The 23,603-nt window shown below is 40.4% G+C and overlaps 1 protein-coding gene across 1 annotated transcript in view; it reads left to right on the forward strand.

Moving 5' to 3' along the window:
• The window catches only part of UTP4 (UTP4 small subunit processome component), a gene marked incomplete at its 5' end in the record, with an annotated part of 33,107 nt that overhangs the window by 6,334 nt on the left and 3,170 nt on the right, over positions 1-23,603 (forward strand). Inside the window, 11 exon segments of the mRNA XM_082436065.1 lie at positions 2,571-2,655; positions 4,299-4,388; positions 7,354-7,565; positions 13,475-13,646; positions 13,758-13,849; positions 15,434-15,530; positions 16,310-16,374; positions 17,809-17,931; positions 18,333-18,489; positions 20,391-20,497; positions 21,517-21,612. Coding sequence (XP_082292191.1) covers positions 2,571-2,655; positions 4,299-4,388; positions 7,354-7,565; positions 13,475-13,646; positions 13,758-13,849; positions 15,434-15,530; positions 16,310-16,374; positions 17,809-17,931; positions 18,333-18,489; positions 20,391-20,497; positions 21,517-21,612 — 1,296 coding nt within the window.

Consider the following 23,603-nt stretch of genomic DNA (forward strand, 5'->3'; position numbering starts at 1 on the left):
CCTGATACCAAAACCAGACAAAGATACTACAAAAAAAGAAAATTACAGACCAATATCACTGATGAATATAGATGCAAAAATCCTCAACAAAATACTAGCAAACAGAATCCAACAACACATTAAAAGGATCATACACCATGATCAAGTGGGATTTATCCCAAGGATGCAAGGATTCTTCAATATACGCAAATCAATCAATGTGATACACCGTATTAACAAACTGAAGAGTAAAAACCATATGATCATCTCAATAGATGCAGAAAAAGCTTTTGACAAAATTCAACACCCATTTATGATAAAAACTCTCCAGAAAGTGGGCATAGAGGGAACCTACCTCAACATAATAAAGGCCATATACGACAAACCCACAGCTAACATCATTCTCAATGGTGAAAAACTGAAAGCATTTCCTCTAAGATCAGGAACAAGACAAGGATGTCCACTCTCACCATTATTATTCAACATAGTTTTGCAAGTCCTAGCCTCGGCAATCAGAGAAGAAAAAGAAATAAAAGGAATACAAATTGGAAAAGAAGAAGTAAAACTATCACTGTTTGCAGATGACATGATACTACACCTAGAGAATCCTAAAGATGCCACCAGAAAACTACTAGAGCTAATCAATGAATTTGGTGAAGTTGCAGGACACAAAATTAATGCACAGAAATCTCTTGCATTCCTATACACTAATGATGAAAAATTTGAAAGAGAAATTATGGAAACACTCCCATTTACCATTGCAACAAAAAGAATAAAATACCTAGGAATAAACCTACCTAGGGAGACAAACGACCTGTATGCAGAAAACTATAAGACACTGATGAAAGAAATTAAAGATGATACCAACAGATGGAGAGATACACTATGTTCCTGGATTGGAAGAATCAATATTGTGAAAATGACTATACTACCCAAAGCAATCTACAGATTCAGTGCAATCCGTATCGAATTACCAATGGCATTTTTTACGGAACTAGAACAAAAAGTCTTAAAATTTGTGTGGAGACACAAAAGACCCTGAATAGCCAAAGCAGTCTTGAGGGAAAAAAACAGAGCTGGAGGAATCAGACTCCCTGACTTCAGACTATACTATAAAGCTACAGTAATCAAGACAATATGGTAATGGCACAAAAACAGAAACATAGATCAATGGAACAAGATAGAAAGCCCAGAGATAAACCCACGCACCTGTGGTCAACTAATCTATGACAAAGGAGGCAAGGATATACAATGGAGAAGAGACAGTCTCTTCAGTAAGTGGTGCTGGGAAAACTGGACAGCTACACGTAAAAGAATGAAATTAGAACACTCCCTAACACCATACACAAAAATAAACTCAAAATGGATTAGAGACCTGTATGTAAGACTGGACACTATAAAACTCTTAAAGGAAAACATAGGAAGAACACTCTTTGACATAAATCACAGCAAGTTCTTTTTTGATCCACCTCCTAGAGTAATGGAAATAAAAACAAAAATAAACAAATGGGACCTAATGAAACTTCAAAGCTTTTGCACAGCAAAGGAAACCATAAACAAGATGAAAAGACAACCCTCAGAATGGGAGAAAATATTTGCAAACGAATCAACGGACAAAGGATTAATCTCCAAAATATATAAACAGCTCATGCAGCTCAATGTTAAAAAAGTAAACAACCCAATCCCAAAATGGGCAGAAGACCTAAATAGACATTTCTCCAAAGAAGGCATACAGATGGCCAAGAAGCACATGGAAAGCTGCTCAACATCACTAATTATTAGAGAAATGCCAATCAGAACTACAATGAGGTATCACCTCACACCAGTTAGAATGGGCATCATCAGAAAATCTACAAAGAACAAATTCTGGAGAGGGTGTGGAGAGGGAACCCTCTTGCACTGTTGGTGGAAATGTAAATTGATACAGCCACTATGGAGAACAGTATGGAGGTTCCTTAAAAAAGTAAAAATAGAATTACCATATGATCCAGCAATCCCACTACTGGGCATATAGCCAGAGAAAACCATAATTCAAAAAGACACATGTACCCCAATGTTCATTGCAGCACTATTTACAATAGCCAGGTCATGGAAGCAACCTAAATGTCCATCGACAGACGAATGGATAAAGAAAATGTGGTACATATATACAATGGAAAGACTTCCCGCCCCCCATTCTTACCATTAGACTGGGTACTTTCAGAGTTTTAGTTTTCTGTGATGGGTTTATGATTTTTTTAAAATTTGTACTATTTTGTAATATCTTGACATATCTCCATTTAGGTGACACAGTTAATGGGTCTTTTATTTAGGCCGTGGGTGTCTAGCAGAGACATCCTGTGAAATCCTATTTCTCCTCCATGTCCTATTCAGGAATTGGGCCACTAATTGGCCTGCTTTCTGGCTAGGACATGAAGACTGCCAGGAACACACTACTAGTTTCTTGCTACCAGTACTTTTTCCCTCTCACAAACTATTTTTCTCTTTCAGAACAGGTGTTAGCTTGAAGGAGGAAATGTATATATTTGTAAATATATATATTTAGTTCTACAAAATGCTTTCTTTATTTTCTACCCCCTTTTCCATAATAGGTTGGCTGTGAAGATGGATCTGTGAAACTATTTCAGATCACCCCAGACAAAATCCAGTTTGAAAGAAATTTTGATCGTCAGAAAAGTAAGGGTTATTTGTGGTGGGGCAGTGAGTAGTCTTAACAAGAAGTTATATTTCTGTGCCACTGGGGATGGGATATTTTCCCATGGGTCCAGGTAATATTTTATCTATATGCTAACTTTCTGTGAGTGCAGCGTATGTGCTAGGTGCTATCCTTAGCTCAGGTCCTCTCCGTTGTGTAGCATAGCTATGATTGCCTGGTTAAGTAATAATACAGGAAACTAACAATCCAAAATAGGAAAGCGAGTGTTTCTGTGTAAATCAATTTGTTAGTTCTCACTTATTTTTGTGAAGTTTTAACAAATGTGCATAAAGTCTCAAAACTCGGATTTTTCTTTAGGAGCTGTGGTTCTCAGTTCTACTGGTACATTCAAGTTGAATGGGGGAATTTTATAAACAATTACCCCTGTTCCACCTGGACTGACTGACACTGACATCCAGAACAGAGGCTGGTAAACTATTTCTGTGAAGACACCAGCTAGTAAATATTGTAGGCTTTGCAGGCCATATAAGTCTCTGCCAACTCTTGTCATTATAGCACCACAGTCGCCCTAGATAATACTTAACAAATGCGCATGGTTGTGCTCTGGTAAAACTTCATTTACAAAAACTGGTGGTGACCCCGATTTGGCTTTTGGGCCATAGTTTGCTGACTCCTTTTCTATTATCCACTTTTTTTTTTTTTAACATCTTTATTGGAATATAATTGCTTTACAATGGTGTGTTAGTTTCTGTTTTATAACAAAGTGAATCTGCTATACATATACATATATCCCCATATCTCCTCCCTCTTGCGTCTCCCTCCCACCCTCCCTATCCCACCCTGACTCCTTTTCTAGAGAGTAGTGTCTGATGTGTTCTCTGTATCCAATAGTAATATTTATCCTCTGCTAATCAGATCCCTGTATTGTTTGTTTTTAATATCTCCTGGGTGTTCTTTTTTTAATTACAAAGGTGATATAATGCTTGGTAAAAATGTCATGCATTTAGCCAAGTGTGAAAGAGAAAATAAGTGTCTCATTTCACTCTGTAGGCAACATTTTGGAACTAATCTAGACTTTTTTGTATATTCAGATAGACAAATACATTCACAGGAGTGCTTGCACTTGTTTTTCAGCTTATTTTTTCATTTGATGTATCACAGACATCTTTCTGTGTCAGTCATGCTAGTCTGCATGGCATTTCATTTTATGGTGTTCCATAATTTATTTAACCAAACTCCTATTGATGGATATTAATTTTGTTTTTACTACTATAGCCAGTGCTGTAATGAACATTCTTATATACACTTGGGCATTCCTGTAAATATTTCTGTTTTGTTAAATTCCCAGTGCAATTACCATGCCAAATTTGCACGTTTAAATTTTGTTAGGTTACTACCAGATCACCTTCAAAAGGTTGTGCTTATCTATACTCCCATCAACCATTTATCCATTATTAAAAGTAAGTATCAAATATGTCATCGTGGGTCCCAGGGCAAAGTTGTCCCTCACCTGTTATAAAACAGTCCTTTGCAAGAGTGCAGTAAATGAGCTTTAAGACTATAGAATGCTAGCCCTGTAGATCTTTGTGGAAGGAGAGCTCAGTTACCCTTTGCTGTATATTTATATGTATGTCACTTTCTCTTTTGTTGTACAACTCCCAAGGTCGAATACTGAGCCTCAGCTGGCATCCTGCTGGTACCCACATTGCAGCTGGCTCCATAGACTACATTAGTGTGTTTGATGTCAAATCAGGTGACTGTTTTTCTCAGTTCATTTGGGGTGTGGGTCTTGTTTGTCAGAGTCACATTTCTGGGTTTCCAGAAGCTTGTGATCTTATGCTTTCATGAACCTTCTGAGATGCCACCATGAATTTCACTTCTTTGTTGGATTACTACTGCTGCTTTTAGGGGAATCTTGGTTCTTCAATGGAATACAGTATTTTTCATCATAAGAATTCACACTAAAATTTGCCCTCAACCGGTGAGACATTTACTATGAGCAATCAGTAGAATACCTATTTATATATACCAATTCTTTGTAAAAGTGGGTGTCTGTATTTAAGGAACGTAAGATCTTGGTAACATAGTTGGTGAGACTTGAGATCAGAAAGATAGAGAACAACGTGCTTCCTCTGTCCTTGGCCTAGAGAATTGGCTGATGGATTCCTTCAGTGAGGAGACTGACTTCAACTTGTTAGGTGGCTGTGTCTGTACTCCCCGCTAAGATGAGAGGAAACACAGGCCAGGCATGTCGCCTTTTTCTTTTTCCTTAGTGCTTGAGCAAGTTTTTTATTATCAGTTATATATGCATATAGTCAAAGAATTCCTTAAGTCTTGTTACAAAAAAGCAGCAGTCCCCCTATATCCCTTCTCCCACTCCTCAAAGGCAGCCACCTGCAACTCTTAGCTAATTCTTTTGGTATTTATCTTTATGCTATACATAGTACGCTTAAAATGCTTTAATTTTTTTCAGTTTTAGCCCATTATTTATTGACTTCCACTATTTAACCCTCTTTCTCTGCCCTTTGCCACATGTAGCAATATTTCCTCCTGATCCTCCCAGTATGGTTATGTTCTAACTTTGTTCAGATTAGCAGTTGATGCTTTTATTTTTAGACTATATAGATACAACTTGCATAGTAAATTTCTTTTCCTTTCCTGTATGCTTTTTGTTAATGCTGAGTGTCTGTCTCTGTCTCTCTTGTGTGTATGTGTGTGTGTGTGTGTGTGTGTGTGTGATTGAGATATATATATATATATATATATATATATATATATATATATCTCACTAATTCATCTCCACATTCTTCCAGTTGTATGATTTAGGCTCAGCTACATCTGGGTTTTTTTCCTGTTTTTTGTTTGTTGGTTTGTTTGTTTTGGCCACGCTGCGCAGCTTGCGGGATCTTAGTTCCCCCACCAGGAATTGAACCTGGGCCCCTGCAGTGAAAGTGCCAAGTCCTAACCACTGGATCGCCAGGGAATTCCCACATCTGGTTTTCTTTCTATCACTTTTATCTCCTTGAAGGATTCTCTCCCAGAGCCTTCTGCCCTGCTCCAGCTTAGTGGAGCCAGTTTCTGGGCCTACTGCACAACTCTGAGATCTTGAACTCTGGTTTTTCAACCATTCTGGAGATCCCCTTTGCTTTTTTCTCCAGTAGAGTTCCCTGTTGCCAAGTCATTCACTTTCTTAGTTTATCACTTTGTTTGATGGATCCTGAGAAAGGGTTTCTGAGAAAGAATTCTAGGTTGGAAATTATTTTTCCATAGAATTTTGAAGCCGTGGTTCCATTGTCGTCCAGCTTCTAGTATTGTTATGGACTCTGATGCCTTTCTGAGGGTAGATCCTTTATGTGGGTTTTTGTGGTTGGTTTTTCCTGGGAGCTTTTAAGATCTTCCCTTTATCTTTACTGTTCTGAAATGTAATAATTATGTTTCTTGTTGTGTGGATCTGTTAACATCAATTGTATTGGACAACTTGGTAGGTTCCTTTAATCCAAAAACCCATGTTTTTCATTTCTGAGGAAAATTCTTATAATTATTTTGTAAAGGAGTTTCTCTCCATTTTCTCCTTTCTGGAATTTTATTACTGGAATGTTGGCTCTTCTAATTTTCTTTCTTTCTTTTTTTCTTTTTCCCCCTTGTTATTTTTCATCTCTAACTTCTTACTCTGCTTCCTGGGAGAGTTTGTCATTTTTATCTTTCAGTCCTTTTATTGAGGTTCTCATTTCTGCCATTCATTTCCAGAGTTCTTTTTTGTTTCCTGAATGTTCTTTTTTACAGCATTCTCTTTTTGTTTCATTATACAGTATACTAACTCTTCTCCAAGACTATTCATGGTAATATTTGTGAAGTGTTCTTCGCCCTGGCTTTTTCCCACCTTGTTGTTTATTTTTTTCTGGTCGTATGTTGGGCCTCTGCCTTTCACCTTGAGGCTTTCCTCCCGTGTCTGGAGGTTCCTCTCATCACCACACGAGTGGCGCTGATCACATCTGAGCTTCATTGAAGAGTGGTCTGGCTGGACTGTTAGTTTGGGGATGCTCTCAAGACAGGCTCTTTAGATCTTTTCTCTTGTGCTGGTCATATTTCTCAGAAATGTTTTTTGTTCTCCTGCCTGGTGATAACAAGCCCAGCCATCAGCATTCTAAGAAGAAAGCTGGTGCTCTCAATACAGAGTTATAACATTTCACTTAATCTGTGTTCCGTGCGTCACCTCTGTTTCCAGACTATCTGGAGTCACCAGTTGCTGAGTCTTCTGAGGATTCCATGGTATAAATCAGGTGGTTTCTTGGCTTTTCCTACTGCTGATTTGGACTAAGTTTTAGGGTTCTGCTAAGTCGGTTACTACTCCGTGTCTGCTTTCCAGTTCCCCAAATTTTGGCACTATTGTCTTCTCTCCCTTTCTCATGGGGATTTGGAAGGGAGCAGAGTGTAATGTGTGTGTGCAGTTGGCTGCTTTTCAGTGAAGCCTCAAATGTCTCGTTTCCATTTCACCTCCCCACCAAAAATTCCTTTTGTCTGCACCCCCCCCACCGCTGCCCTTCTACTTCAGGGAACCATTTTGGTGTTCCAAAACTGAGTTCACCATAACCACTATTTACTGGCTCTCTGTGGTCTGTGCTCAGGCAGCTGACTTACCAGATGCCTACCACAGGCAGCTTCTGAAGACTGAGGAGAAATAAGTGCCATTCACGTGCGGGCTTTGCTTTCTTTTTCAGGGAGCGCTATTCATAAGATGCTTGTGGATAGGCAGTATATGGGTGTGTCTAAGCGGAAGTGTATCATATGGGGCGTGGCCTTCCTGTCCGATGGCACTGTCATAAGCGTGGACTCTGCTGGGAAGGTGCAGTTCTGGGACTCAGCTACTGGGACGCTTGTGAAGAATCATCTCATCGCAAATGCTGACGTGCAGTCCATTGCCATATCTGATGTGAGTATAGTCCCTTTTTGAGCAGTTCCTGTACACCCTGGGGCATGAGTAGAGAAGGCCGTGTCAGTGGTGTGCCACAGACACTGTTCCCTAATCCTGAATGTTGTAGTGGAGGAAGATTGAGTTTAGGACAATGCATCTGAAAACCCACACAATTTTCCTGACCACTTATTCTCCAACAGTTAGTTAGAGAATATTCTCTGAACGATTAGTTAGCAGAGAGGTTTTCTTCAGACACTCCCTGTCCCCAGTTAACCCCGTCTGATTGTAGATAGGGCACAAGTACTCTAGAAGAATCTTGAGAAGTGCTATTTCCTCTCTCTGCCTGACTGCTCTGCTTCCTATCTTGGAACATTAGAAGGTAATTTTATAGTGATTTCAAAAATACTGATTTTTCTCCTATTTGTATAGGAGTTAAAGCAGATTTGTATTGAACATGTGTGCCTCTTGCCATCTTGTAACATGAATTCTTAATCAGAAACCTTTGGATATTTTAGCAGTGAGGCACAGGAAGTGATTTTGAGGTTTTTTGGGTTTTTTTTTAATGTTTATTGGAGTATAGTTGATTTACAATGTTGTGTTAGTTTCTGCTGTACAGCAAAGTGAATCAGTTATACATACACATATATCCATTCTTTTTTAGATTCTTTTCCCATATAAGTCATTACAGAGTGTTGAGTAGAGTTCCCTATGCTATACACTAGGTCCTTATTAGTTATCTGTTTTATATATCGTAGTGTGTTTATGTCAATCCCAATCTCCCAATTTATCATCCCCACCCCCACTTCTCTCCCCACCCCGTAACCATAAATTTGTTTTCTACATCTGCGACTTTGTTTCTGTTTTGTAAATAAGTTCATTTGTACCATTTTTTTACATTCCACATGTAAGCGATATTATATGATATTTGTCTCTCTGTCTGAGCTTTGAGGTTTGTTGACTAGATCTGTTATCTTTACGTAATTAGTTTGAGTGTTATTTTCTTACTTAAGTGTTTCTAGTGTAGAGATCACTCCTGCTTGCTTTTCTTGCCTGTAGAATGTTCCTATCCCATTTCCACAGTTTTTCCATGAGAACAATTTGTTAGTGCTAAAGCCCTATAAAACATGTAGATGTCACATATAAACTATAATTGAAGTCAAGGTTTAAATGAGTGGGAGGAATTCTCCTTTTAAAATAGAGTTTTGATCCAAAGTGGTTGTAATTATTAGACAGTAAGACTTAATTATTAAATTTCGTACTATTTAAAGTGTAATTATTTAAGGATTATGCACCTGTTCAAAGACCAACGAAGATGTATATTTATTACTATGGAACAATTTCCAGGATATATTGGTAAGGGGAAAAAGCAGAACAGTATTACAGTGTATAATATAGTATATAATAGTGTATTAAGGAAAGGTAGAGCAGATTTATATATTAGATATTTATATGTGAGATATTCTAGGACTTCCCTGACAGTCCAGTGGTTAAGACTCAGCGCTTCCATTGCAGGGGACGTGGGTTCAATCCCTGGTCAAGGAACTAAGATCCTGCATGCTGCGCAGCATGGCTAAAAAAAAAGAGAAAAGAAAAGAAACATATTCTATGTGTATACAGTTTTGCTAGTATATACATAGAATATCTCTGGAAATATTGAAAATGCAAATAATGACAGTTTCTGGAAGAAAGTTTTTGGGGGGTAGGTGGAAGACAGGTGTAACTTGTACTGTGTACCACTTTATACTGTCTGATCTTCTACCTTGTGCCTATATTACTCTATTGCATTAAGTCTTTTTTTTTTTATTTTTTTTTTATTTTTGGCTGTGTTGGGTCTTCGTTTCTGTGCGAGGGCTTTCTCCAGTTGCAGCAAGCGGGGGCCACTCTTCATCGCGGTGCGCGGGCCTCTCACTATCGCGGCCTCTCTTGTTGCAGAGCACAGGCTCCAGACGCGCAGGCTCAGTAGTTGTGGCTCACGGGCCTAGTTGCTCTGCGGCATGTGGGATCTTCCCAGACCAGGGCTCGAACCCGTGTCCCTGCATTGGCAGGCAGATTCTCAACCACTGCGCCACCAGGGAAGCCCATCTATTGCATTAAGTCTTAAGATACAAATGATTGTAACATGGCATAATTTTGTTATCATGGGAAAGAAGAAATACTTTTATTAAACTATGAAGAGTGGTTTTTTAAATGTAAAATTCATATTTTATAAGCATGTAATATAAGCTTTTATAATATAAACTGACACAATGCTTTTTTATTTTTTTTTATTTTTTATTTTTTTTTAAGTGATGGATTTTTTTTTTTTTTTTTTTTTAGAAATTCTTTTTTTTTTAAATTATTTATTTATTTATTTATTTATGGCTGTGTTGGGTCTTCGTTTCTGTGTGAGGGCTTTCTCTAGTTGCGGCAAGTGGGGGCCACTCTTCATCACGGTGCGCGGGCCTCTCACTATCGTGGCCTCTCCCGTTGCGGAGCACAGGCTCCAGACGCGCAGGCTCAGCAATTGTGGCTCACGGGCTTAGTTGCTCCGCGGCATGTGGGATCTTCCCAGACCAGGGATCGAACCCGTGTCCCCTGCATTGGCAGGCAGATTCTCAACCACTGCGCCACCAGGGAAGCCCCACAATGCTTTTTTAAACATAAAATTTATATTTTACTTATTGAAGAGCTTCTTGAGACTTAAACAGAAATTTTTTGTTATATCACTCTTACGTGTATATAAAAAGGAAAGTATGTGTGAAATAAAATGATTAGGGTATTCCTAGAACTTCTTCACGTTCAGAGTTGGACTCTGAATCACTTGAACTCAGTTATTGGGGTCCATGTTTCTCACACATGCCTCCCAGCCATCCACAGTGTTGGTAGAAGATGCTCCAATATAGTCCCAAGATTTTCTTTTAGGCTTTTGACAACTGTTCTGCAAGTTGTTTTTGTTTTGTTTTGTTTTGTTTTATTATTATTTGGCTGCATCGGGTCTTAGTTGCTGCGTGTGGGATCTTCGTCATGGCCTGCGGGATCTTTCCTTGTGGCGCGTGGGATCTTTCCTTGCAGCACACAGGCTCTTCATTGTGGCGTGCAGGCTTCTCTAGTTGTGGTGCGGGCTTCTCTCTAGTTGTGGCGCATGGGCTCTGTTGCCCCGTGGCATGTGAGATCTTAGTTCCCCAACCAGGGATCAAACCACATCCCCTGCATTGGAAGGTGGATTCGTAACCACTGGACCACGAGGGAAATCCGTATTCTGCAAGTTTTGATGTTCATTCTTTATCTGAAGATGTCACATAACACAGGTTAACAGATATAAATATTTTGATTTCAGAGATGTTAAGATGTGGGAAAATGTGTGCCTGGGAATCAAGGGATTGTGGTACTTTTTTTTTTTCAATTGAAACATGCAGTTGTACAAATTCCAGTCCTCAAAAATGCTTATCACAAACTCTGGAGTTGGGCAGACTTGGGTTTGAATCCCAGTCATACCACTTAATAGCTACACGTGTCTTCCTTGGGCAAGTTGCTTCTTTCTTTTTTTTTTTTTTTTTTTTTTTTAAAGATTTATTTATTGATTGATTACTATGTTGGGTCTTTGTTTCTGTGCGAGGGCTTTCTCTAGTTGCGGCAAGCGGGGGGACCACTCTTCATCGCGGTGCACGGGCCTCTCACTATTGCGGCCTCTTTTGTTGCGGAGCACAGGCTCCAGACGCGCAGGCTCAGTAGCTGTGGCTCACGGGCCTAGCCTGATCTTCCCAGACCAGGACTCGAACCCGTGTCCCCTGCATTGGCAGACAGACTCTGAACCACTGCGCCACCAGGGAAGCCCAAGTTGCTTCTTTCTAAGTCTCAGTTTCTTCCTCTGTGAGAATAAGGAAGTTAGTAATACATGCTGCATGGCGTCTGAGGAAAGATTAAATGGGTTGTGCTTGTAAAGTGCTAAGTAGAGTGTCTGGCACAGCGAGTGTGCTATTGCCATTTTCACATCTCTTTTGACACCAGTCCTAATTTCAAGGCTTTTCTCCATACTCTCTTGCCAGAACAGATGGTTATATTTAGATTTCTTTTCAGTGGTTTCTCATTGACTAAAGAGTGAATTGTGGCAAACACCCAGTCCTTTGATCTTCTTAGAAGCCTTTCACCTCCATCAAGTAGGCAAGTACTGATTCCTGCAGGGAGTTGTAGGGAAAATTTGCATTCATTTAGAGGTCAGTCCTGAGATTTTTTGTTCCATGTGAAGCAGTCACTCTTTGATTAAGTTAGTGTGTGTGTGCGTGCGTGCGTGCACTTGAGCGCCACCCACCCCACCCCACCCCCGCCAGGTCTGATTTTCCCTTGCTTCATTCCTGTTGCACCCCAAGAGAGCCCTTTTCTTTTGTTTGCTTTTCAGTTCTTTTATGATTCCACCTCAGGGAAGGAGAATGTGGAGTGATAGGCCTTCCTTCCCAGTTCTTCTCTGTAGGTAGTACTTTGAGCAAACAGCCACTTGAACTGTTTAGTGGACGTGATGGAGAGAGTGTGTGAATTCCTAAGCGGCTCAGTATTTCCACTTTTGCCTTAAGCTAATGGTTTTCAAATAGTATCCTTAGAGGAGGTGAGGGAGAGGCCTGTGCCCGGAGCAAAGGCTTTGGCGGCAGATACACGTCTGTAAACTGACAGACAGGTAAACTCTTGAAATTCCAGTTTCCTTATCTGTGTAAAGGGCTATTAAATGATAATAGGGGGGAAAAAGAGTAACATCATAACTCATCCAAACATGAAATGGAAGTATGTCAGAGATTTTCTGTAACTCATTAACTAATGAGGGAACCAGTAAGTTACAAGCAGTTCTAAGGGAGAAATCAAAGAACACAGTTATGTAAGGCCATCAGGAATGCTGAAATGATTTACAAATTGTTGCAGGACTCAGTGTCCACAGGACAATCATCAGCTGCATTCTACCAAGCAAAATTCTTTTGCATCTCTATGCAAGAGAATCTTTTGCATCACTCTCAGTGTTTTTACAATTTATGGAGTTGTAAAGTAGCTCTAGGACAATCAAAGGGCTCACCAGATAAGGACACCAGTACTTGTTATGCTCATTTCAGTCTTTTATAGTTTCTCCTGATAGGACAGATGATACTTAACCTTGCAGGTTATTGAAGGATTAGAGATGATATGACATACAACGTTCCTAGCACAGTCAGTGTGTAGTTGATGGAAGCTACATGCTCACAGGTGTTCAGACATCTCACTTTTCTTGACTGGCTCACCTACTCTTTACACTGTTTGATTGGTTAACTACTGATCCAGGTTTCTGATTTTTCTCACTACCGTATCAAGCCTCCTGTTTTGTTTTCTTACTCAAAGTTATGTGCATTTTTAAAAACGAGTTAAAATGAAAATGGTTTTGAGATTATAGAGGAATTTTAAAAAGTAGCTGTAGACACAGTAAGACCTTTTAAAACTAACAGAAATCCTCGTGCTCAACATGCTGACAAGAGAGAGCCTTAAACTGGGGACCAGGGAACCTGCATCTTTGTGATATTGATCAGGCCACTTCCCCTCCTCAGCCCACCCTCTCTTCATCTCTAAGAAGAGGACAGTGAATTTTAGGGTTTTCTAAGCTTCAGTCTTTTGACTGCCAGTTTTGTGACCCCTCCCCTTTCCCCAGTATTGTTGCTATTCTAATGAGGTCTGGTTTGCATTATATGAAAGCACGCTAACAGTTTGAAGTACTTACTGTTAATTTTGTCAGTAGGGGGCGCTTTGTTACCTATGCGCGAACTTGCTCCCCTGATGGAATTGTTAGCTTCTGGAGGAAAAAGACCCCTGCAACCTCCCTTCCAATTCTGGGCATAGGTTTTCCCCCTAAGCTGCCCAGACAGAAAACCTCGGGGAATATTTTTAAAACTGGGCCCTGTTTTGCTCAAATGTACCTCCCTAATGATTTACTTTCTCAGCAAGAAGACAGTTTCGTGGTGGGCACAGCCGAGGGGACAGTGTTCCATTTTCAGCTGGTCTCTGTGACTTCCAACAGCAGTGAGAAGCAGTGGGTGCGGACAAAGCCATTTCAGCATCACACTCACGACGTGCGAGCCGTGGCCCACAGCCCCATAGCACTGATATCTGGAGGTGGGTTTCAGTCTTGGCCGGGGCTGCTTCATTACTCTGCCCAGCTCTGGTTATTTTCATGTGGGACTTTTTCTAATTCCGGTATTTTTTCTCCTCTCCCTCCCGCTCCAGGCACAGACACCCACTTAGTCATTCGTCCTCTCATGGAGAAGGTGGAGGTAAAGAATTATGATGCTGCTCTCCGAAAAATCACTTTTCCCCATGTAAGTATCATCCTCTAATGCCCACCACGCCCTCATCTCCCGGTCTGCCTGTCCCATAAGACAGCACAGCTCACTCTTCTTGGGCAGATCTGTTGGCCTTCTGTAGTTACCTTCTTCTTCTTTCTTCCTTCTCTTTCTAAGGCAAGCCTCTGGCAAAGATATTTACAGGGGCCAAGCGATTTACAGCAGCATTCCTAGTTCAGTTTCTGGGGAAATCATTCCCTTTTCCCAGTAGGTGTGGTTTATGGGGATTTTGTTTGTTTGTTTTTAATTTTTTAAAATAAATTTATTTATTTTTGGCTGCATTGGGTCTTCGTTGCTGCGCACAGGCTTTCTCTAGTTGTGGCGAGCAGGGGCTACTCTTTGTTGCGGTGCACGGGCTTATCATTGTGGCGGCTTCTCTTGTCGCAGAGCACGGGCTCCAGGTGCGCGGGCTTCAGTAGTTGTGGCACGTGGGCTCAGTAGTTGTGGCTCATGGGCTCTAGAGCACAGGCTCAGTAGTTGTGGCGCATGGGCTTAGTTGCTCCGCGGCATGTGGAATCTTCCCGGACCAGGGCTCGAACCCGTGTCCCCTGCGTTGGCAGGCGGATTCTCAACCACGGTACCACCAGGGAAGCCCAAGGCTGGACTTTTTATTATTCTGGGTGGGAGCAGGAGAATCCAGGCTTCCAGTGTTCCTTCTAGGTAAATCAGTCATCTTTCCAGGCTAGAAACTCTCTTCCCACTACCTGCTTCTACATTCCATTCAACCAGTAAACCTTACTGTGTCTACCTCCTCGTTCTCTCTTGAATCTAGCCATTTCTCTTTGTCTACACTGCCATTAGCCTAGTTTGGGTCAGTGTCTTTTCTCTGGATTTCTTTACAGTAGTTTGTTAACAATCTCCTTTTATTTAGATTTGTGTCATTCCAGCCTGTTCTCCATTGATCCGTTCAAAAAGCAACTTTGTTCATCCCTCCATGCTTAAATGCCTTTGTTGGTCCTTGTCCTCAGCGTAAAGACCTAATTCCTTAGCATGGCTTATGAAACCTGTCTTGATCCAGAGAAGACAGGCTCTTCCCTCACCTCTGCTCTCACGCACTTGCAGTACCCCCACCCCCATCTGCACTCAGTCTGGCAGTTCTGAAAGACTCCTTTTTATTCCCTCTAACGCTGTCTTCCCTTTGAGCTATTTCCCGTGCCATCCCTCTGCTTGGAACGTCCTGCCCTACGTTCTTCGCCTGAGTACTCTTTACCAGTGAGCCTCATCTGGGCGCCTGTCTTTACTGCCATGAGGCCTTTCTACTTGTTTTCATTACGTACTGTGCTTAGCCATGTTAGAATTCTTTGCACATTTAATGTAATTGCCTGTTTAATTTTATGTCAACCCTTTAAACTATAAGGTTGAGAGCAGTAGCTAGGTTTTTATTTACCACTATGTTTTTAGATCCTAGGACAGTGCCTGGCGAATGGTAATACTTAGGAAATATTTATCAAGTAAATGGATTTTAACGGTAAAAAGTGTTCTGAGATGTTGCTGCTGTATCCAGTACTGAGGCAATAGATGACTCCGGCTTATTTATGTCTTTTTGATTCTTGGATACAGCGACGTCTCGTTTCCTGTGCAAAAAAGAAGCAGCTTCTCCTCTTCCAGTTTGCTCATCACTTGGAACTTTGGCGACTGGGATCCACAGTTGCAACAGGTAAGATGGGAGAAAGTTTTTTTCCAATAAGAAAACTGGAGATAGAAGCCAGAAATGGCAGTTGAAATTCTGCTTGTGGAAAAATGGAAGTAGATTTGTCTGTGTCCGTTTGAGCTTATGGTTTCCCACCCACTAGATAGAGCAGAGGAGTTCCTCAGAGTGTTAAAATTGTTAGCAGGACACTGAATCATCGGTGAAAAGTTTCCAGTTCGGTATGGTGCACTGCAGGATATAGTGGTGCTGAGGGTAGTGGAATCAAAGTTCTCCGTGGCTAGACTGGGATCAAAACAGGCTGTTGAAAAATGACACGTTTTAATGTGGGGTCGTGACGGGCCTGCAGGAAAAAGAAGGTTGTGCGGATCATACCAGGGTGACAGCCTCATGGCCTTAAGTATGACATACCTGTTTGGGTCCTGTTGTTTTATAGTAGGTTAGAGGCTTTTGCTTTAGGCTCCAAAATGAACAAATGAAGTTGAAGTCGAGGCCACACAAACTTCACTTCCATCCACCTGCATGCCTGGCTGTGGGGAGCGGCTTCAGAGAAATAGTGGTGTGCCCTAGGCTGTATCCAGGGCACCCAAGTAGAAGCTAAGGAAGTGCTCGCTGCTTTCCTCTTCGTATACATACCCCCAAAAAACTGTAAGCTTACTACGTCAGACATTTTTCTGATTTTCCAGTGGTAGAGATTTCTTTCTACCCAGGAATGACTTTTTAGAAGAAAAAATGTGTGAATAACCTTTCTTTGGGAAGAAAAATATCAGGGATATTTCTTGTTCCAGGAAAGAATGGGGATACCCTTCCACTCTCTAAAAATGCAGATCACTTACTTCACCTCAAGACAAAGGTAAAGAAATTTAACTGTGTGTTCAGACTCTGAAATCCAGAACATTTTTCTCATTCTGAATTTTGAGGGTTTCTTAGTTGACATCATAAACTGTTTCAAATCTAAAATTATTTGAATGAAGTACTGTCAAAAGAGCTGGGTTTCCTATGATTGTAAGTCAGGCATTCAGAATTTATTGGATGAATGAATACAAGAAATTCGTTTTTCTTCTTTTGGTATTATTATGAATATAACATGCATAGTTTTTAAAAATTCAAATAATGCGAAAGAGTATGCAATGAAAAATGAACCTCCTTCTTAACCCCCACCCCCCCCAGAGATGATCACTGCCAGTGGTTTCTTATATATTCTTTCAGAAAAAATTTTCACCCATGCGTGCATGTGTTTACATCCTTTCGTTCTACAATAATGGGACTATACTATACAAACAGCTTTGTGTCTTCCTTTTTAAAAAGCTTTATTTTAATTGCACAAATATTTGTGAATACAGTCTTACTATGAAGAATTCAAACAATATTGATAATTTATATCCTTGCCCAGCTCTTTAATACTAGTCCCCTCTCCTGCAATAATTACTGTTAATTGATTAGCTGTATACCCTTCTAGATCTTTTTCTGTGTGTGAGAATACGTATGTGTGTATATATACGTACTTACATACACTCAGATGTTTTTTGAGTTTTTATTTTATTTATTTATTTATTTTTATTTTGCTGTATTGGGTCTTCGTTTCTATGCGAGGGCTTTCTCTAGTTGTGGCAAGCGGGGGCCACTCTTCATCGCGGTGCATGGGCCTTTCACTGTCGCGGCCTCTCTTGTTGTGGGGCACAGGCTCCAGATGCGCAGGCTCAGTAGTTGTGGCTCACGGGCCTAGTTGCTCCGCGGCATGTGGGATCTTCCCAGACCAGGGCTCGAACCCGTGTCCCCTGCATTGGCAGGCAGATTCTCAACCACTGCGCCACCAGGGAAGCCCTGAGTTTTTTGAATTACATAAATGTTACACTAAACTTTTCCAGTGTAACGCAAATTTTTTCACTTAATATCTCTTACAGGTCTTTAAAGCAGGTTGTCATGGACCAAAACAGAAAATCAGTCCCCAAGTCACTGGGCCTCCAAAGCTTCACTGCATTAAATGCCTCCCTGCTCAGGTTTCTAAAGTTAGGGTTTATTATGAAGCTACCCATGAAGTACGCGAAGGGCTGAGATAAACTCATAGGATTCAGAGACCTCTGTTCTGGGTTTTGGAAATCAAAGCCACACCACTTAGATGTTCTACCTTTGAAATAATCATAGTGACACATAGCATATGAGTGTCAGGATTATGTGTCGGTATTTGTGGGTACATTCAGAGTGGCAGGAGCTTGAGGATTCATGCTATAGTGAACCTTGTATGAAGTTTTACTTGACTGTTCATCCTGCTTCCTAACGTTACCAGGGTCCTGAGAACATTATCTGCAGCTGTATCTCCCCATGTGGAAGTTGGATAGCCTATTCTACAGCTTCTCGGTTTTTTCTCTATCGTTTGAATTATGAACATGACAACATAAACCTCCAAAGGGTAAGTGCTAACCCCAAGTCTGGTTGAATAAGCAGAAACCTTATAAGTGGGCGATTTTTGTGTGAAGTGGAAACATCCTGGATATGAATCCTTGTTCAGTGAAAAGCTATTTGGAGAAACCTGTTATAAAACAGTCTCCTATTGCCATTTAAAATTATGTTTTTGGAGGATAGGGAAATGCCAGAAAGTGGCAGTAAAGGTTAGGCTTTTGAGGAGATGACAAGGGGGGTGGATAGGTTACAGTAGGCACATCTGTGTTCCAGGCCCTTGGTTGATTGGCTTCCTTGGAGACAGGAAGCATTCATATGATTTAAGCCTGACTGTGATTATTTTTGATGGGCTCTGGGTCTAACTTCTCTCTCTCTCTCTCTCTCTGATTTTTTGTTACTGGTTCCCCCAAGGTTTCCAAAATGCCAGCGTTCCTTCGCTCTGCCCTTCAGATTTTGTTTTCTGAGGATTCAGCAAAGCTCTTTGTGGCATCAAATCAAGGGTCTCTGCATGTCATTCGGCTTCTGGAGGGAAGCTTCAAGCACCTGCATACTTTTCAGCCTCAGTCAGGTGAGAAGTTGGTAATTGGCCATGGGAGAGAGTTGTCAGTCTCGATGTTTCTTTTTTTCCATTTAAACCTCAGTTGTTGGGGGTTCACTAATGCTCTTCTCTGCCCTACAAAAATTACACTTTCATTCACATGTTTGCGATTTAAAGTAGAAGGAGATACCTGGCAAGTGAAAACGCTCAATGAAATCTGAAGTGTTGCTCACACCTACTCTTTTCTCACTGGGTTTTTGATTCCTTATTTGGGGCCAGAGAAGTTTCATCACTCTTCTTGGAGTTCTGTTAGCAGAGCAAGAAGAAAGTTAAATCATCTGTAATCCTGACACCCAGAAATAACTACCATTATTATTTTATATATTTCCAGTAGGTGCTGGTTATGTAGGTATTTTATGGACATGTTAATCTTTTTGGTTGTTTGTTTTTACAATGATGAGCTTATACATACAGTTTCATTACCTGTCCTAATGCTTATGACCACTTTTCCATATGTTTTGAGAACATAAGTATGCATGAATGAGTGACTGTGTATAGATAACTACTGATGAGTTAACTACTAAGGACTTAGTACCCAGTACTTCCCATGGGCCTTTTTCCTTCTCCCTTTTTCTGGCTTGTAGTGACTTCACTGTTATTTAGACTCCATCAGCCTGGAAAATCAACTTTTTAAAATCAACTTAAACTCTCACTGTTCATAAGCTGCCCCAGAAGCAAACAGGAAAAGAAACATACAAATTAGGAGTCAGATGAAGTAAACTGACAGTATTTATTGAGTACCTGTATATGGTTTTATTATAAAACTTATATTCTTTACCTTGCATTTAGCACTCCTTTAAATTTGGGCTCTGCATTATGTATATAACTTTATTTCTTCCTCCTATCTCATCTCACTTCCCCTTCTAGTCAGGCTGGTTTCTTCACAGCCCTCAAACCTATGTACTCCTGTCCTTGTCACTTAGGTCACGCTGTTCTCCATCCTTTTCTACCCACCTCGCTCATCCTTTAGCATCTGGTTTATGTCTAGTTATAAAGATTTTTCATTGTTTGGGGTTGTTACATGCAGCACTTACTTTGGCATATAGCATCACTGTCTGATTTTTATCCCACATGGGTCTTCATGATGCCAGATTGGTTTAAAATTCTTTAATGACAAAGATGGCTCATATGTGCCCATGCTCCCTTAGTGCTAAATATACAGCTAGTAAATTAAAGATATGCCTCGGGACTTCCCTGGTGGTGCAGTGGTTAAGAATCCACCTGCCAATGCAGGGGACACAGGTTCGATCCCTGGTCCAGGAAGATCCCACATGCCGCGGAGCAACTAAGCCCGTGCACCACAACTACTGAGCATGCACTCTAGAGCCTGCAAGCCACAACTACTGAAGCCCGCTCACCTAGAGCCCGTGCTCTGCAACAAGAGAAGCCACCGCAATGAGAAGCCCGCGCACCACAACGAAGAGTAGCCCCTGCTCGCCACAACTAGCGAAAGCCCGTGCACAGCAACCAAGACCCAACACAGCCAAAAAAAAAAAAAAAAAGTTGTGCCTCAAGCCTATTTGCTGTTTGTAACTTTGTATAAAAAACATCTGATAGGAAAGGAGTTTGAAACAATTAAGGTATAGATTTTGGTGGTAGCTCTTACCCTGATTCTCCATTCTCATGGTAGTTCTGAGCAGGTGCTGCTTTCTGGTTTATCTCTCTGGCTCCTCTTTCCATGAAGGATGGCTAATTAAATTAAAATAGTAGACAGTGTAGCATCTAGAACTTATCTGCAAAACTATCTAGAAATTGTCCTATGAGTAATTTAAAACCGAGGCTCTTGCTGGCTTTCGCCATCATTTTTAGGTCAGGGCTGGCTGACTGTGGACACTGAATTCAGAGGCTTAACTACTGTTTTGTCCTCACAGGGACAGTGGAGTCCATGTGTCTTTTGGCAGTCAGTCCAGATGGAAATTGGCTAGCTGCATCAGGTACCAGTGCTGGAGTCCATGTGTACAACGTGAAACAACTAAAGGTGAGCATGAGGTTTAGTAGCAGAAAACAGGAGGAAGTTAGCTCTGCAGTTTTAAGACTTAAGGCACATTGATATGACCCGGAAAATTGCTGGACTTTTTTTTAACCAAAAATTTTTCCTGTTTTACTTGTTTGGAACCCAAAAGCTATAATCTAACGTTAAAATCAGTCAATGGGAACAGTGAAACCACTCATGCACAGAAATTTGAAATTAAGGATTTATGAGTAATGAATCTACATCCAGATTATGTCTGTATTTTGAGGAGGAAAATTCTGATTTACCCAGATGAATAGATGCAGATAGTAACAATTTCCTTTAATAGCTTGCCTTGTAATCTCAAGGTATTTTAAAATTAAACAGAAATAGGAATAGCAGGAAAACATTTTTCAATAATTAGTGATGATATTGCCATTCACAGGTTTAATCACTGATGTTCCCTTACAAGTTGTCATTGTCATCTAAAAGTCAAATAAGAACTACGAAAACTTACAATAAGCATTGAAAGTTTAGAGAACGATATCAAACTGCAGCATTTAATGGGTTTGCCTGTTACTGCATGACTTAATCTTTACTGCACTGTGGCAAAAGCCTGTACTGCTCTTTGAGCCTTGCCTGGCATTTAAAGGTGGTCCTGTGTACTAGTGCACATGCCTTGTGATTGGACATAAATTTCCATGCCTAGGCATTTATTTCTTTTAAATCCAGTGTAGAGCTGTAGATTCCCTGTTCAATGACATGTTTATGAGCAATTCATACAAATGTAGAGACAGCAGGGAAAGCTTTTTTCTGAGATTCTCTGTGAATGCTGTTAGTTTTGTTGACAGTTAAACTTGCATTTTTTAAAAAATGCAGTTAAAGTTTATTGTTTGGGGAAATGGCTGACGTTTACAGAACTTCCATAGAATAGAACTTTTTGAGTTCCAAGGAGCATTATTTTAAAACTACTGACCTAGACCATCCAGTCTTTCCTGAGGGAAGGAATCCTATTTTAGTTTTCTGTTTCTGTTATTTGTTCCCAGCTTCACTGCACAGTGCCTGCTTACAATTTCCCTGTGACTGCTCTGGCCATCGCCCCCAATACCAACAACCTTGTCATTGCTCATTCTGACCAGCAGGTAAGAGATCCCAGTGCTTTCTAATTCCCTCCAAATGGATAGTAACTTGGAAGCTGAGATAACGACAATTTTGGAGGAGCTTTTCTTTGATAGTACTGGACAATATAAAGGTAGTTTTCTCTTATGTGTAGTAAAGCTTCCATGTATGGCCTGGGCACATCATAGGCTAGTAACATTCATTGGCTTGATGGGGCACAATGGAATGGTGAAATACTGAGATTCTAGAATAAAGAGGTATGAGAAGGAGGAAGAATTTTCAAGGGCTCGTTTTACTGATTGTTTTTAGGCTAGCGATGAAATGGACTCAGGTGTTAAGAGTGGATATGGGAGAACAATGAAATTTCAGAAAGGGAATGTAAACAAACTATCCTCTTTAAAATCGCATCAAAAAAATAAAGTACTTAGGAATACGACTCACCAAGGCTTATATGCTGAGAACTATAAGACATTAATAAAGGAAATTGCAGATGATTCAAAGAAATGGAAAGCTATCCCCTGCTCTTGGATTGGAAGAATTAATATTGTTAAAATGGCCATACTACCCAAAGCAATCTATAGATTTAATGTGATCCCTATCAAATTACCTGTGACATTTTTCACAGAACTAGAACAAATAATCCTAAAATTTATATGGAATCATAAAAGACCCAGAATCGGGGCTTCCCTGGTGGTGCAGTGGTTGAGAATCTGCCTGCCAGTGCAGGGGACACGGGTTCTATCCCTGGTCTGGGAAGATCCCACATGCTGCAGAGCAACTAAGCCCATGTGCCACAACTGCTGAGCCTGCATGCCACAACTACTGAAGCCCACTCGTCTAGAGCCCATGCTCCGCAATGAGAAGCCCCCGCAATGAGAAGCCTGCGCACTGCAACGAGAGTAGCCCCCGCTCGCCGCAACTAGAGAAAGCCTGTGCGCAGCAGCAAAGACCCAACACAGCCAACAATAAGTAAAATAAATAAATTTATTTTTAAAAAATAAATAAAAATAAATAAAAATTAAAAAAATAAAAGACCCAGAATTGCCAAAGCAAGCCTGAGGAAAAAGAACAAAGCAGGAGGCATAACCCTCCCAGACTTCAGACAATACTACAAAGCTACAGTAATCAAAACAGCATGGTATTGGCACAAAAACAGACATATGGATCAATGGGACAGACTAGAGAGCCCAGAAATAAACCTACACACCTATGGTCAGTTAATCTTCAACAAAGGAGGCAAGAATATACAATGGGCAAAATTAGTTCTTTGTCTGCCACTTTTCCAAACCAAGTTGTAAGGAGAATATAGTTGTAAGAAGATCTTTAATCTGAGCTACAGAACATATTATGTATGAACTTGTCAATACTTATATATCCTCATCTGTAAAATGGGCTTGATAATACCTTCCTCACCGAGCTATTGGAAAGATTAAATGTGATCCAAGAAGCACATTTAAATAGACCACTAGGCAGATGATGCTTGCTACTTTGATTAGCAGTTTTTACACTCACACATGCACACACATACACGTTATATCCAGAAAATGAAATCTCTCATTTAAGTTCTTCTGTCATTAAAACTAGCGAGAAATTTTTTGGTACCTGTTTAATTAACAGAGATTGAGTTAATAATACACAGTGCGGCTAGGGAAACAGCACTTCATATATTGCATAAATTAGTATGACCGCTTTAGAGGACATTTTGGAGATATCTAAAAAAAACCTTAAATCCACATAATCTTTGATTCAGAAGTTCCAGTTCTAGAAGTTCTTCCCATAGGTATATGCTTTTAGTTGTGCAAAAAGACATTGATTCAGAGATAATCATTATAGCTTTATGTGTAGTAGCCAAAGATTGCAAATACCTGAATGCTCATTAAGCAGACTAGGTAAATAAATCCTGGTACATCCAAGAAGTGAGTAGATTATTACATGTTCTTCAAAAGGGGCATGAGTGATGTGTGTATACATTGATATGGGTCAGTCTCCATGGTATAATGCTAATGAAAAATGC

This window comes from Balaenoptera physalus (assembly GCF_965194825.1).
Source record: "Balaenoptera physalus genome assembly, chromosome: 19".
Lineage (NCBI taxonomy): Eukaryota > Metazoa > Chordata > Mammalia > Artiodactyla > Balaenopteridae > Balaenoptera > Balaenoptera physalus.